The sequence below is a fragment of the Eleutherodactylus coqui genome, chromosome 4, assembly GCF_035609145.1.
Source record: "Eleutherodactylus coqui strain aEleCoq1 chromosome 4, aEleCoq1.hap1, whole genome shotgun sequence".
Classification (NCBI taxonomy): Eukaryota; Metazoa; Chordata; class Amphibia; order Anura; family Eleutherodactylidae; genus Eleutherodactylus; species Eleutherodactylus coqui.
In genome coordinates this window covers 257,004,486-257,018,337 of record NC_089840.1, presented here as the reverse complement: position 1 = coordinate 257,018,337, position 13,852 = coordinate 257,004,486, and the positions used below count along the sequence as shown (strand labels likewise).

Sequence of the window (13,852 nt, the reverse complement as noted above, 5' to 3'; positions counted from 1 at the left end):
ATCTGCTTCCTGCAGATATCAGCTCAGTGCAGGAGCATAATGGTCTGGCGATTAACTGATCAGTTGAGATGCTGCGTGGAGAACCCCAAACTATTGAGAGCCCTTCCTTATGGAAGGCTATCAGTATTCTACAAGTGGGCAACTAATTTAATATGGAAATCAATTAGGTCAATTTTAGCTGTATAAAGTCATATGTAGCAAGCGGGCAGCCATAATGTTATAACATGAATCTCCTACAGAGATACAAGTTGCCTGAAAGGCTTAGTACAAAAGTTTTTGTTCTATTTTTGCAGCTTTGTGGGATTTTCTTTTTGGAAAGTGTGAGTAAAGGAAAATGTAAGACTTTGAAAACTCCTCATTAGACTTCAAAAATCCATTTCGTCCTGTAAATTCCAGAAAAACGTTGGACTGCTGTCCAAAGATTGAACGGACCCCATTATAGTCAATGAGGGTCTGCTCAGAGTTTTTCGGTTCCATCATAAGAGGATGCAGTTTTCCTGTTCCTCAAATGGAGCAGGAAGACAGAACTCCCTCAGGCCGATGTGAACGAGCCCTTCTATAGGCAGCTATTACATTATCAGCGCTTTAAGGAATGGCTCGCTCTTCAATTCCCTCAACGTAGAGCGGACATTAGTGATGCATCTCATGCGAACCAAGCATCGCAAAATGACGGTAAGAGGTTAAAGCCAAGCAGAAAAGCGCCAAGACCCGTTACCTTGAATTACAAAGAACATCATGTCATCCGGTATTTGCTTTTGAAAGGGAAATGAAGAAACATGGATTATTCTGAGAGGGAATGTCTCCATACAAGTAGGGATTTCAGATTACTGTCATCAGACACAATCATGTGCCCTGAGATTTAAATATGTGGCACAGCCTGACTGCCAACAAGTAAAGACCCATCTGTTATGTAACAGCTGAATGAAGAAGAAAAGCATATACATTAACATATTTCTGGCACCGCTACTTAAAATTGGTTTATTTTTTAATGTTATCAAGTCTGTTAATTAGAATAAATGTGCAAACAAACAAACAGAGCGGATTTATTACCAGTAGGATATAAATATAATGGCAGTCCGGGGCGCCAGGCATACATCTCACGGCCACGTATAGTCACGGCTTTTGTACCCTTTGTATTAGGAGGATAAATAAAGAGGGATTTACTGTGGAAGATAAATATTGTCCCAAATCCCGTTAGCAGATGTATACGAGTCCACCCTGACCTTAATATTGCTGAGGACTCCAATCTCTAATGATACATTCCATCGCCGACCCTGGATGTTACCCGCATACATTTATTTTCGGCCTTATTTAACCATGGGAGACAGATGACCAGCAGATGGCATCCAACGTAGGCATTTGTGTTATTTCATCTTGTGCCACGCGCATCTCGGGATAAGTCGCGTTAAGGAAGGGCCCATCTGTAGTTCTGAAGTCCGGATAATTCTTAGTTGGAAGCTATAGCATTAACTACTGTTCTAATACTAATCTTGAGATTAGAGATATTTAAAGGGGTTGTCTCATTATAACAATCCCTGCCCGTATGCCCTTGGGACCCCCTCCTCTCCCCCGCTCCGAGAGTCAGAATAGAGCTTTAGATAGTGCTGTAAATGAAGCTAAGAGACCAAACTCCCTGACCAAGGATCAGTTCCTGTGGCTGGTAGAGGCCTCGGGTTAATTAAACGCCGTTTCTACATTGCCTGCTATAAACAGCCTGAGGAAGATGCCCCTCTGGCACCGAAACACGTTACCATTAAAGGATTTCCCTTTCCATAGTCTTGTCTTCGCTCTCCTGTCTCAGCATGCCATGATCCCCTCTTATTCTGCTACTTATCTTTTGCATTGGGTAGACTGTGGTACTCAAAAATCCATTTTAAAAGGGGTTTTGTCATAAAAAAAAAAAAAAAAAATTATCTAAACTTACCTATTCCTTCCCGGTCTGTCTCCTTATCACATCTTCTCCTGGTTAAGCTTCTCCAGTGCCCGAGATCAGCTCACTGCAGGCTGGGCCCAGCTTGTTATGAAGGCTGCTTTATCACAAACTCCTTCCTGCTGGGTCAGTGAAGGTCACATCCCTGTGCTGTAGCTTCACTGCCTAGGAAGGAATTGTAATCTATTTCAGAGATAGCTCGCATGAGCAATCTCTGAAGAAGATAGGCAGTCCTCCTGCTGGCCTGTGAGCAAGGTACATTGGCAGACTGCCAACCTAATGTACTAACCTCACAGGAAGGAGCAGAATCAGGCAGCTGGAGGTGAAGTGAGCCCCCGGACTGCAGGAGACTGGAGAAGATAAGGGAGGTGAAGATCTGGTAAGTAGACTGATGGGGGAGGAGTAGATAAGTAGAGCATTTTTCTTTTGTAGTTACAGAACCCCTTTAAGGTTTCTAGTTTTCCAAAGGGGGGGGGGGATGGTGTCTAAAGGAGTTTCTTCCTGGTCTCCCTGTCGCGTAGACGACTTCTGGCACATCCACAAACCTTTGGAGCCGTGTCACCCCCAGGTCTCCAATTCTTTTTACTCTAATCCTCGTGTGGCGCAGTGTGTTCGGGCAGCAGAAATGCAGTCCTGAAGGTTGTGAGTTCAATACACTAATTACCTAAAATCGCTGTGGAATAAGTTGCTGCTATACAAATAGGATTAATTTTTATTTCTTTATAATCCAGCCGAACTGACGAAGACACCCGACTCCCAAAAACCCTTTTCACTTGCTGTTTTTTTATGTTGTCCAAGTAAAAACAAAAAAAGGGCTTTCATTACCGTATCCATGACTTTCCGCTTTCACCAAGCTTAGAGTGTTGCGCCTATATCGACAGCTTTTTATCTCTTTCTCCTCGTCACATTCACGCCCGCCCCGTCTGGCAGGCAGCAGCTCTACCATTTCAGACACTTACAATTCCAGAACCTTGATTGGTTCATCCCTTCCACTTTCCACTGGGTTATGCTCCACCCTCAATTTTTTTTCTCCATCTTTGCTATAAACAGCATGTGACCACTGAAGCTTATTATTGGCTGAGCAGTACACACATACAACAAACAGCATGTAATGACCGGGGCTCCTACACTAGTCTATTCAGGACTGTTTTTTAAAAAAAACACACACACACCGCATGACCTGTTTTTTTTTCTGTTTTTGCCTTTGTATTGCTATTCTTTTCTATTTGGCCAATATCGATCATCGCCCAGTAGAAAATCTATGTATATAAAAGGTGTAAGCCCTGACAGACTGGCCACTAATTTTCTAACTTCCCGATGTCGTACAAACTTGAAATTAGGCACGAGCATTCTTTAGGCCCTAACTAGAAAAAGTAAAAGGGTTGCAGCTTCAATATTCAATTCTATGCGTTAAAAACTGTGAAAATCCGCAATACATGGTATACTTCCTTTCTCAGAAACCGTAAAACCTAGGGAAATGAACTGTACACGGAGGGGAATCTACCTCACCTCTGTGTGTATATATATATTGAGGTTTTGGGTTTCTATATTTCCCCTTCTATGATGTATTTAGATTAGTGTAGGCTCATGTATCTTGGCCAAAATCCAACCAATGCCTTGTATTTATTATCTATCATTCACATGCAGTGTGGCTTTAAGACTCCAGGGGGGCAGCACGAATGTGGTTCACTGATGGAAGTGCAGGGCAACCCGCTGAATTATTATGGCATCATTAATAGGTTGCTGGTCTGCTTGGTGAACTACATGTATCAGAATGGTCTGCCACTTTGTATCCACTCTGTATGGGAGTATACACCAAGCAGCCACCCTCATTATCAAGAGGCAGTGTGAGTGGCTGTCTCATCATTGTCCTGCACAGGTGCAATTAGCTCCCTCATTAGGTAGTCAGCTACCTGTATGGGTAGAGGATGCATCTATATGCACTCCTTAGTAAGTAATGGCCGTTTTCTGTGATTGTTTTTATGTTTCTATATTTCCCCTTCGGTGGTGTGTATATACTGGAGGAGAATCTAGCTCACCTCTGTGTGTATATACTGGAGGAGAATCTAGCTCACCTCTGTGTGTATATACTGGAGGAGAATCTAGCTCACCTCTGTGTGTATATAGTGGAGGAGAATCTAGCTCACCACTGTGTGTATATACACTGGAGGAGAATCTAGCTCACCTCTGTGTGTATATACTGGAGGAGAATCTAGCTCACCTCTGTGTGTATATAGTGGAGGAGAATCTAGCTCACCTCTGTGTGTATATAGTGGAGGAGAATCTAGCTCACCACTGTGTGTATATACACTGGAGGAGAATCTAGCTCACCTCTGTGTGTATAATACTGGAGGAGAATCTAGCTCACCTCTGTGTGTATAATACTGGAGGAGAATCTAGCTCACCTCTGTGTGTATAATACTGGAGGAGAATCTAGCTCACCTCTGTGTGTATAATACTGGAGGAGAATCTAGCTCACCTCTGTGTGTATAATACTGGAGGAGAATCTAGCTCACCTCTGTGTGTATAATACTGGAGGAGAATCTAGCTCACCTCTGTGTGTATAATACTGGAGGAGAATCTAGCTCACCTCTGTGTGTATATACTGGAGGAGAATCTAGCTCACCTCTGTGTGTATATACTGGAGAATCTAGCTCACCTCTGTGTGTATATATACTGAGGAGAATATAACTGACCTCTGTGTTTATACTAAAAGGCTGTAAAGTTCATAAGGAAGCGGCCATGGACTGCATGGATGGAGCATGCCTTTAAGACTGTGAAGGGGCTGCAACCTCCAGTCTGGGGTTAAATTTGAATAAAAAGGGGAGCTACTTTTTTGGGTAAAAAGTGAGAGAGTGGGAGCGGTGGCACATTCTGCAGAGGGATATCGGTACATGCAGTCTGAGGAGAATCCAACACTCCTCTATTTGTATACATATTTTATTCCTCGGTTTCTCTGAAGGGACCATGACTCCATAAAATTTTTCGGGCTAACAGGTAAACACCTGGACCAAATTAACTTGGGTATATCAGCTAGTAATATATATGGCCAATACATATTGAATACTGATAACATACATCCGTAATGTCATCTGTACAAATCCGTAATATGGATCCGTTTTACGGACATGTTAATATACGCTCATCTGAAACCAGTTTACAGCGTAGACTGCGCCTTCTATTCAGTTACATCTTCTCCTTAATGGATATTCTCATTTAATGTTGCTAGTAGACTCAAATTAGGCTGAACACATTTAGCTGCAATCCCGAAAGTTCATTAGGACAGAATCAGATTGCGTTGACTACGTTGAGAATGCAGGTCAACGCAGAAAAAGAGAAGCCATATGAAGAGATTTTGTTTTCCGCCTTTTCCACCATATGCGTCCAAATATGTTTGACTAGAACATTTAAATATAGGATGGTGTCTACTTTTCAAGTTTTGTCTTTTATCAGAAAGTTTAGAATTGGCAAGCAGAGCTCTGGGCTTTTGATCTTACATTTAAGGGAAAGATCAGTACCATGTGCAGCAATTATCGGGTATTAAATGTCAAAAAAAGCGTGTTTTCAACGCGACTTCCGAGGCTTTCTAAAACCCGCATTAAAAGTGTTAGAGAACTAAATAGTGCCGTGAGCTTAAAGGAAAGAAGAAGCATCAAGAGAATCCCTACCTTATGATGCTTAATATTTTATTGAATTAAACTCTATAATTTAGAGATACAGAAGACAAATATTTTTGGAAGCTACCGTATCTGTGACTTACATAGACTACTAAAAAGTACATACGCTTTGAATTTTAATGTTAAAAAAACATTGAAGAAAAAAAATAATGTATATTATATAATACATATAGAAAATTCTACATTATACACGGCTCAAAAACGTTTAGGAAAAAACTTAAAATCACACTTTTGGATCCTGATGACCTCCATAGTCTTCAGACTTTTTCACATCTGTCACATTCTCATGGTTAGCCTGCTCTCATCTGTGAATGGAACGGGGGCCAATGGTGGACCTGCCAATCAAGTTGCACGATGCTGGGCTGTGAGCATTACAGGATTTTGTGCCCTCCTGTAGGAGGAGCCTTTCCACAAGATGGGAACCCTGGTGTTTTACTTACACCAATCAGACGCTGATGTACTACAATGGCCTGTTCTTTGAAGGCATCTTTTGTCCGCTGGCGTCATGTGGATGAGCCTCTGTTTATCCTAGGTTGTTACTTAAGCCCCAGCAGTTAAGCCCTCAAAGTTTTTCTCATTAGGTACCAGATTATGACCCTAAAAGCAATAGTTTTTTACAAGGGCACCAAACGGCACTCACTAGAATGTGTGCAAACACGAAGGGTATGAGCATGTAATAATACCTTTTTTCCCCCAATTTTCAGTTTTTGTTCCCCACTTTAAAAAAAAAAAAAAAACATAACTCTTATTTATCCATCAAGAAAAACTTTAAAAAAATCTAAGTGGAATGAAAAAAAAAAAAGCTCAAGTCTGCCATCTTTGGTGGTATGGGGATGGGGTCTTGATTCTATGGTGAACACAATGCAGCAAAAAGGACACGCTAACTTTATTCTAATAGTACGATTAGTAAAATGACAAATTTATATAGCTTTTTTTTTTTTTGCTGCACTACTTTTAAAAAAACATAAAATATCTTTGGAAAAAAATAGTTATTTTTTACCACCATAACTTTTTTTGTCAACATAGTTGTGTGAGGGCTCATTTTTTGTGGGACTCCTGTAGTTTCTATTGGTGCCATTTTGGAGCACATATCACTTTTTGATTATTTTTTACTGAATTTTTTCTTCGAGATGGGGTGACCAACAAAGCACAATTCTGGCGTGCATTTTTCCTTTTTTTTTCTGACACAGTTCACTGTTTGGGGAAAATAATATGTTACTTTGATAGATCAGAGTTTTTACATTTTTTGCCTTAGTTCCCATAGGGTACATGAACTTGTGATGGTTTAATATCTCCTGCAGTATGAGGTTATACCACAGTATTACATAACACCGCAATCTGACAGGCAATCTATGAAGCCACACAACAGGCATGACTTCATATGCGTTCTGCAATGGCAGCCCTGGGGGCTTTAAGAAGGCTCCCGACTGCCATGACAACCGAACGGCACTCCGTGATCTCATCGCGGTGCGGCGTTCAGGACCCCCCCAACTCCAATCAGAGCTTTTAAATGCTACTGTAAGCATTGATGGCAGCAATTTGCGGCCATGCTAATCGGAGCTGTTGTAAGGTGAATGTCATCGGTAAGAAAAAGCAGTTACCGGCATTGTATGGAGCCGGATCAACCCCCGCTCCTCTCTGTACAAACCTTGAACTTCCATGATGTAACTGTACGTCATGGTGCGTTTTAAGGGGTCAAAGAAGCGCTCACTTTGACTTTGCTTTATTAAAAAAAATAAAATTGAAATATTTTTTTTTAGTCTACGGGCAGATCAATACCGCTGGCAAAAACAGCCCTAATAGCTACATTCTTCTAAAGTACACAAAAGATATATTTGTAGTCTTTACTTTTAGAGAAATGATGAGCGGAGGCTAAGCGAAAACAAAGCGGTTATGGAACAGATCGTTAGATTAAAATAAAGGATTTTACTGTAGATATTTTTCACATTTTAATTCTCTATTTAGACTTTGCAGTGTAGGGATTCTGTAAGAAATATTTTTTAAAAACGAAAGACCTGGTGGGAGAAGAATGTTTATTGGAGACTGTAAAATACGTTTTTAGGATATTGCAATAAGACTGTAGTCTGTCTTGTAGGACACGTCGCAAGCTCTTCATTTCAATAGGATCTATTCTTCACTTCAACCTCTGTGCACACTTAGGACAGGGGGATACACACAAACCACCCTTCCCACCCCACTTGCAATTGGTTCCCACCAGGCAGGCTCTTACTAGTTTAGCCTCATAGCGAAATACATTCAAGCCCTTTAACAGACCTCCCATCCATTCCAGATTCAGCGGGACAGTCCCGGTTTTGGGATGCTGTTCCACAGTCCTGGGTGGAAGGAGGCACGTCTTGCACCCTCCCTCCCTTCATCAGTGCAGTTACAGAGACACAGTGGATGAAGGACCATCACAGTCACATGACCATCACTGGTCCTTCTAATTCGTGGCAGTCTGCAATGGAGGCAAGAGCAGGTCCCTCTCCACCTCAAGCATCACAGATAGGGAAGTGAAGGGGGATAATTAGGGGATAAAATGCTGGTAAAGTGGGGAATTGTAGTTTACCATTATTTTGTGAGATAAGGCAGGTGGCACTTCCGTACAGCAGATGCAAAAAAGAGGACAAAACACGGCAGCGCGTCCTGGACTGATCGCGTATCTCCTGACCCAAAAGCAAAGCATCGTACGTTGCTATGATGCTTGGAGTTCAGGTCAGGAGACCCACAGTCAGTCTGGGACGCACTTCCGTATTATGGACACAAAATGAAGGACAAAATATGGCAGTTTGTCACTGATGTCAGGCTAAGACGGCACTGCCCAGCTGGCTGCATGTGGCCAAGCCACACCATCTACAGCAGGGGTCCCCAACTCCAGTCCTGGAGACCACCAACAGGTCATGTTTTCAGGATAGCCTATGGTAAGAACACCTGTGGCAATGTCTGAGGCACCAACAATAATTACATCACCTGTGCAACACTGAGGAGATCCTGAAAACATGACCTGTTGGCCGTCCCTGAGGACTGGAGTTGGGGAACACTGATCTACAGCAACCAATGGCTACGTGATTACTGGCTGCTGTGGAAAACTTTAGGATGAGTTGTAGTTTCCATCGGTACCATTTGACATTTTGATCACATTTTATTTTGCTTTTTGGCATCCAGATGACGGAAAAATAGCAATTCGGGCTTTTTTTTTTACAGCATGCACCGTGCTGTATAAATAACATGTTCACTTCATTCATATGGTCAATACGATTACGGCAATACCAAATTTATATATTTTTTTTGCACAATAAAAAAAAAACACATTAAAGGGGTTGTCCCGCGCCGAAACAGGTTTTTTTTTTTTCAATAGCCCCCCCCCCGTTCGGCGCGAGACAAACCCGATGCAGGGGTTAAAAAAGAAAACCGGATAGTGCTTACCTGAATCCCCGCGCTCCGGTGACTTTTTACTTACCTGGTGAAGATGGCCGCCGGGATCTTCACCCTCGGTGGACCGCAGCCTCCTGATTGGCTGGAATCGGCATGTGACGGGGCGGAGCTACGAGGAGCCGCTCTCCGTCACGAGCGGCCCCATTCAGAAAAGAAGAAGACCGGACTGCGCAAGCGCGTCTAATCCGGCGATTAGACGCTGAAATTAGACGGCACCATGGAGACGAGGACGCTAGCAACGGAACAGGTAAGTGAATAACTTCTGTATGGCTCATAATTAATGCACGATGTACATTACAAAGTGCATTAATATGGCCATACAGAAGTGTATACCCCACTTGCTTTCGCGGGACAACCCCTTTAAAACCCATATCATTTATATTTTTCCACCAACCGAGCGGTGTGAGGACTTGTGTACTGCAGGACGAGTTGTAGTTTTCACTGGTACTATTTTATACTTCATGTGACTTTCTGATCACTTTTTATTGCGTGTTTTTGGGCGGTGGATGAATAGCAATTCTTGCTTCTCTTTTTTTGTTACACCATTCACCGAGTGATATAACAGACATAATGGGGCAGTACTTACTAATACGGTCTAAGACTTAGACAGCGAGAACAGACTAGTCCGTCTTAAAATGTGCCAGTTGATCACTGAATGACAAATCTGTAGGACAGTTTTATTGTGTAGCTTGCTCCAGAAAACTTGTATTTTGAATAGTAAATAAACCCCAAACTCTGTATAGTGCAGATCTTTGTGAACGTGGCAAAACCGAATATGTGTATTTTATTTATTTTGTTATTAAAAAACAAGTTTGATAGGTGTTTTTTTTTTTTAATTTAAAAACATTTGCCTTCTTTTTTTGCCCCTCAAGGGGACTTGAAGATGCGATAATTCGAATGCAAGTTTACAACACTGCACTACTTATGCAACCATACTAGATTTGATCACTATTACTTTGAGGGGGTCACTGAAGAGCAGTATTATGGATACGGAGGGTATTGCCTGCAAGTGGACCCCTATAGTTGTACCTATTTTCTTTGCTCAAAACTTGGGAGGTATGCTTTAATTGCCCAATAAAGCACCTTGTTAAAAGGGTTTGTCCAACTTCAAGCTGTTTTGCTGTAGGAAGTGGAGAGTTGCACACATTGCGCTGTGGCCTCTGTTGTTACTGCAGGCTCAGTCCTATTGAAAAGTGAATAGGACTTAACCGACAGTACCGATCCTGGCCACTGTGCAATGTATTGGAGCTGTCTGCTTTCTGCAGCAAAACAACCAGAAGTGGGACAACCTTTTTGAATGGTGTTAAGGAGGTTTCTGGAAGTATTGATAGGCTATCCTTAGTATTCAGATTGGTGGGTTCTGGTTCCTAGCAGCCCCACCGATTAGATTCTTGAAAGAGCAGCTGCACCGGGTTGAGCAGTGTGGCCTCATAATTGCACACTAAGTGCAACTCCATACATTTTGTAGCAGCAGCGCCTGATATTTCAGCTCATTTGCATCATCAGGGGATGGGGGTTGGAGCCAGAAGTGTAAGAGAAGGCATCACTTCCACTAATTTCAATGGGAGTGAAGCCCATCTATTATACTTCCTGCTCCAACCCCAATGCACTAATAGGGAGTCAGAGATTGTCAAGGATCCCCCGCTGATGAACTATCCTGAGGACAGGTCATCAATAATAAAAATGTTCGGAAAACCTGTTTATAGATTAATTACATGAATCCCGTTTCCTTACGTTTAGCTCTCACCATCGAAAGACATTTTATACGTTTGCTGATTTAAATTGTATTTTTTGTTTTACTTAATGTCATCTCTTCAACATTTCAGTGTGGAACTGGATTTTAAGCAGCAAGAAGACAAACTACAACCAGTTTTAAAGAAACTCCATCCCATTGAGGAAACTCAGGTTGCACCTTTGCCTTATCCTGCAGAGAGTTACACATCAACTCCCAAGCAAAAATCCAAAACAGAATCGAAGAAGCATGGAAGATGGAAACTCTGGTTCCTCTAGCTAAAGCTGCTGAAACATGAGCCTCTGGCCTTCATAGGCATATCTAAGAAAACACTATAGTCCATTAACAAAAGGGGGAATCTTGTTAACGAGCGGTTATCAAGAAGCATATGTTTGGTCAGTATGCAGATATCTACTGTGTGTACCAAAAAGGCCTTTATACTTGCAACTCACTTGCAGGAGCAAGGTATAAAAAAAAACAAAAAACATAAAAAACAACACCATGCCAACTTTTACTAGCAGTTCACTATGCGGGATGTAAAACCTGGATTAAAAAATTTGTATTGCCAAATGTGAAGAAAAGAAATGGAAAATGTGAAATTTTGGTTTTTTTTTTTTTTTTCCCTTATCTTGGTAAAGCCTAAAAAAAAAAAAACTAAAACAAAACAAAAAAAAACAATGGCTATAATTTGGTATTTTAAGCAGTTAAAAGGAAAAGGTTTTATAGCCTTACAGAAAAAAAATGAGGGTGGCGGGGGGGTGGGGGGATCTTTCATCTAACATGTTATCGCAAAATACAAGCAGGGGGATGAGTGCGGTTTTCAGCACATCAAAAATCCGGAGAAAGCACAAATTTTCAAATGGTCAGCGACCAATGAAAATCTCAAAAGATGTGACTAATTATTAGTTATGCCTTCCCATGCGGCAGAATATTCCCCGCCAAGTCATTTTCACGCTCACTTTAATATTTCAGAAAAAAAAGACATTTAAAATGCTCATGTTAGAGCAGCCAGGCATATCCCAAAGTCAGAACATGCCTTTAATCTCATTGTTCGTTGACAGGGTCAAGGATATGGGACGCTATGTTTTCTTAGACCTAATTTCTAATGTTTTCTTACCCAAAAAAAACATAAAAATATTGAAAAGAAAATGAATTAAAAAAAAGACAAAAAAAAAAGGAAAATCTAATAAAAAAAAAAAAAAAACAGCAACAATACAGTTCTGGCTAAGGTTTCATTACTAATGTTGGAGTACGGTTTGGTCTCAAGCTTACAAATGTTTTCTAAGTATTAAATGCCATATCATTGTAAGAGAAGCCAAGACTTTTTTTTTTCCCTTAATTTGGCATTCTGCTTTGTTACAATAGGTCATAGCGATCTACAACTTTTTCAATAAAAAAACGGTATAATTTAGATAAGTGGAATTTACATTTATGATCCGATGTCTGTTTAAATCAAACTATTTAAAAAAAATGTGTATATTGATATTTTTTAGGTAATTTAAAAAAAAAATAGACCAATTAAGATTAATTTTAACTATTCAATGGAGGAAAAAGTAAATGAATGAAGGATTGTTTCACTAGTAGAGTATAATAATAGAGTTATTATATGCCCTTGAGGAGAGATGGAAAAAGAAAAAAAATATATATATTTAAAAAAAATTTTTTTTTTTTTTTTTTGCAATATACCTTATAGCTTAGATCTGTTTGAAAGTAAAGATTTTTTTTTTCTACAGCACTACCGGAGCAGAAGCTTCCCAGAAATGTAAAATAAAATTTATATATTGAAGAATTCTATATATTACAAAACGATTGATGCCGAAATCTACTTAACACAATACAATAAAGGCGCTGGTAGGTATCTGGACAATATTAACTTCACCTTTATAAAATAGAAGATCCGGTCCATTAAAAGGAACACTAAATATAAAAATAATGAAAAAAAAAAGTATTCCAGTAATTCCTATGATCACATGATTTCTAATGCTGCTATGAAAACTGAGAACAATAGGGACTATAGAACTGTAGATTATTCCCTCCTCCTCACAATCCTGCGTCTGGCTGTAATATAATGGGCTGCAGAAGGAGCCTCCCCCCATCGCTCTGACTGCAACAGGAAATGACAAAGAATAGAAACTCTGCCCTTTAGTAAAGGTCGATGGAAGAGGTAAGGAGGCAATCGTGTTCTCTGCAAGGTTTCTACAAGCCTGTCTCAGGGGCTTTCAAAAATCGTGTTAACTGGCAAAAACTTTCGTCAAGTTGAGTTGACTTATCATTTAAAGGGGCGTTTCCAGAATCATGTTTCATTACCTGCTAGGTGATAGAATGCTTTCCACTGATAAGAGTTTTGAAACCTTAACCAATGGAGGACCTATATCTCCCTCTCCATCTCTTTGCGGAGGAGCTTGAATAGAATATCAGCCAAGCATGTGCTGTGTCAACCCAATCATTGGCTCGGCACTATGCATGCTCAGCTGCCACTCCATGCAAGCTCCTCCTCACTATGGGGGAAGCAGTGAAGAGGAGAAGGAGAATACTGCACCGCCATTCTCGGAACACCACTATAGGTCCCCAACCCCATGGACAGAGTTTTATCACCCATCCTGTGGACCGGCAATACTTTACACCACTTGATATTGGGTTCTGTTCCCATTGGGGCTCAAAATGTTTTATTCACCTATGTATATATTTTTGGTATGTGGGAGGAAATTCACGCAAACACGGGGAGAACATATAAACTCCATGCAGATGTTGTCCTTGGTGGGATTTGAACCCAGGACCCCAGAAACATGATTTAAGAAATACTCCTCTAATTTTTATGTTTAGAGTTCCTTTAAAAAGCGTAGAGATGACTATAATGGTTTTTGATTACTACATAAATCCTAGAGTCAGCAGTGGTTTAGATTTTTACAGTTTTGACAACTATGGAGATATTTGGACTACAGATTTGCCATTCTGGATTTGATAGCTAGCGATACACACCGCACGTATTTTATTTTCTGCGTGAACGTTCATACAATAACGATGATTAAATGTAACGCGTAGAACGGAAGTTCAATCATTTAAGGCCAAGAAAGAAAAAAA

At 40.7% G+C, this 13,852-nt stretch overlaps 2 protein-coding genes across 3 annotated transcripts in view; one reads left to right on the top strand and one right to left on the bottom strand.

Moving 5' to 3' along the window:
• The window catches only part of INSYN2A (inhibitory synaptic factor 2A), a 65,170-nt gene extending 53,879 nt beyond the window's left edge, over positions 1-11,291 (top strand). Inside the window, exon 4 of the mRNA XM_066601147.1 lies at positions 10,866-11,291. Within this exon, the coding sequence (XP_066457244.1) occupies positions 10,866-11,049 (184 nt within the window). The 3' untranslated portion in view covers positions 11,050-11,291. The remainder of the gene's footprint in view (positions 1-10,865) is intronic.
• DOCK1 (dedicator of cytokinesis 1) overlaps positions 1-13,852 on the bottom strand; it is a 364,042-nt gene that overhangs the window by 224,506 nt on the left and 125,684 nt on the right. The window lies entirely within an intron of this gene.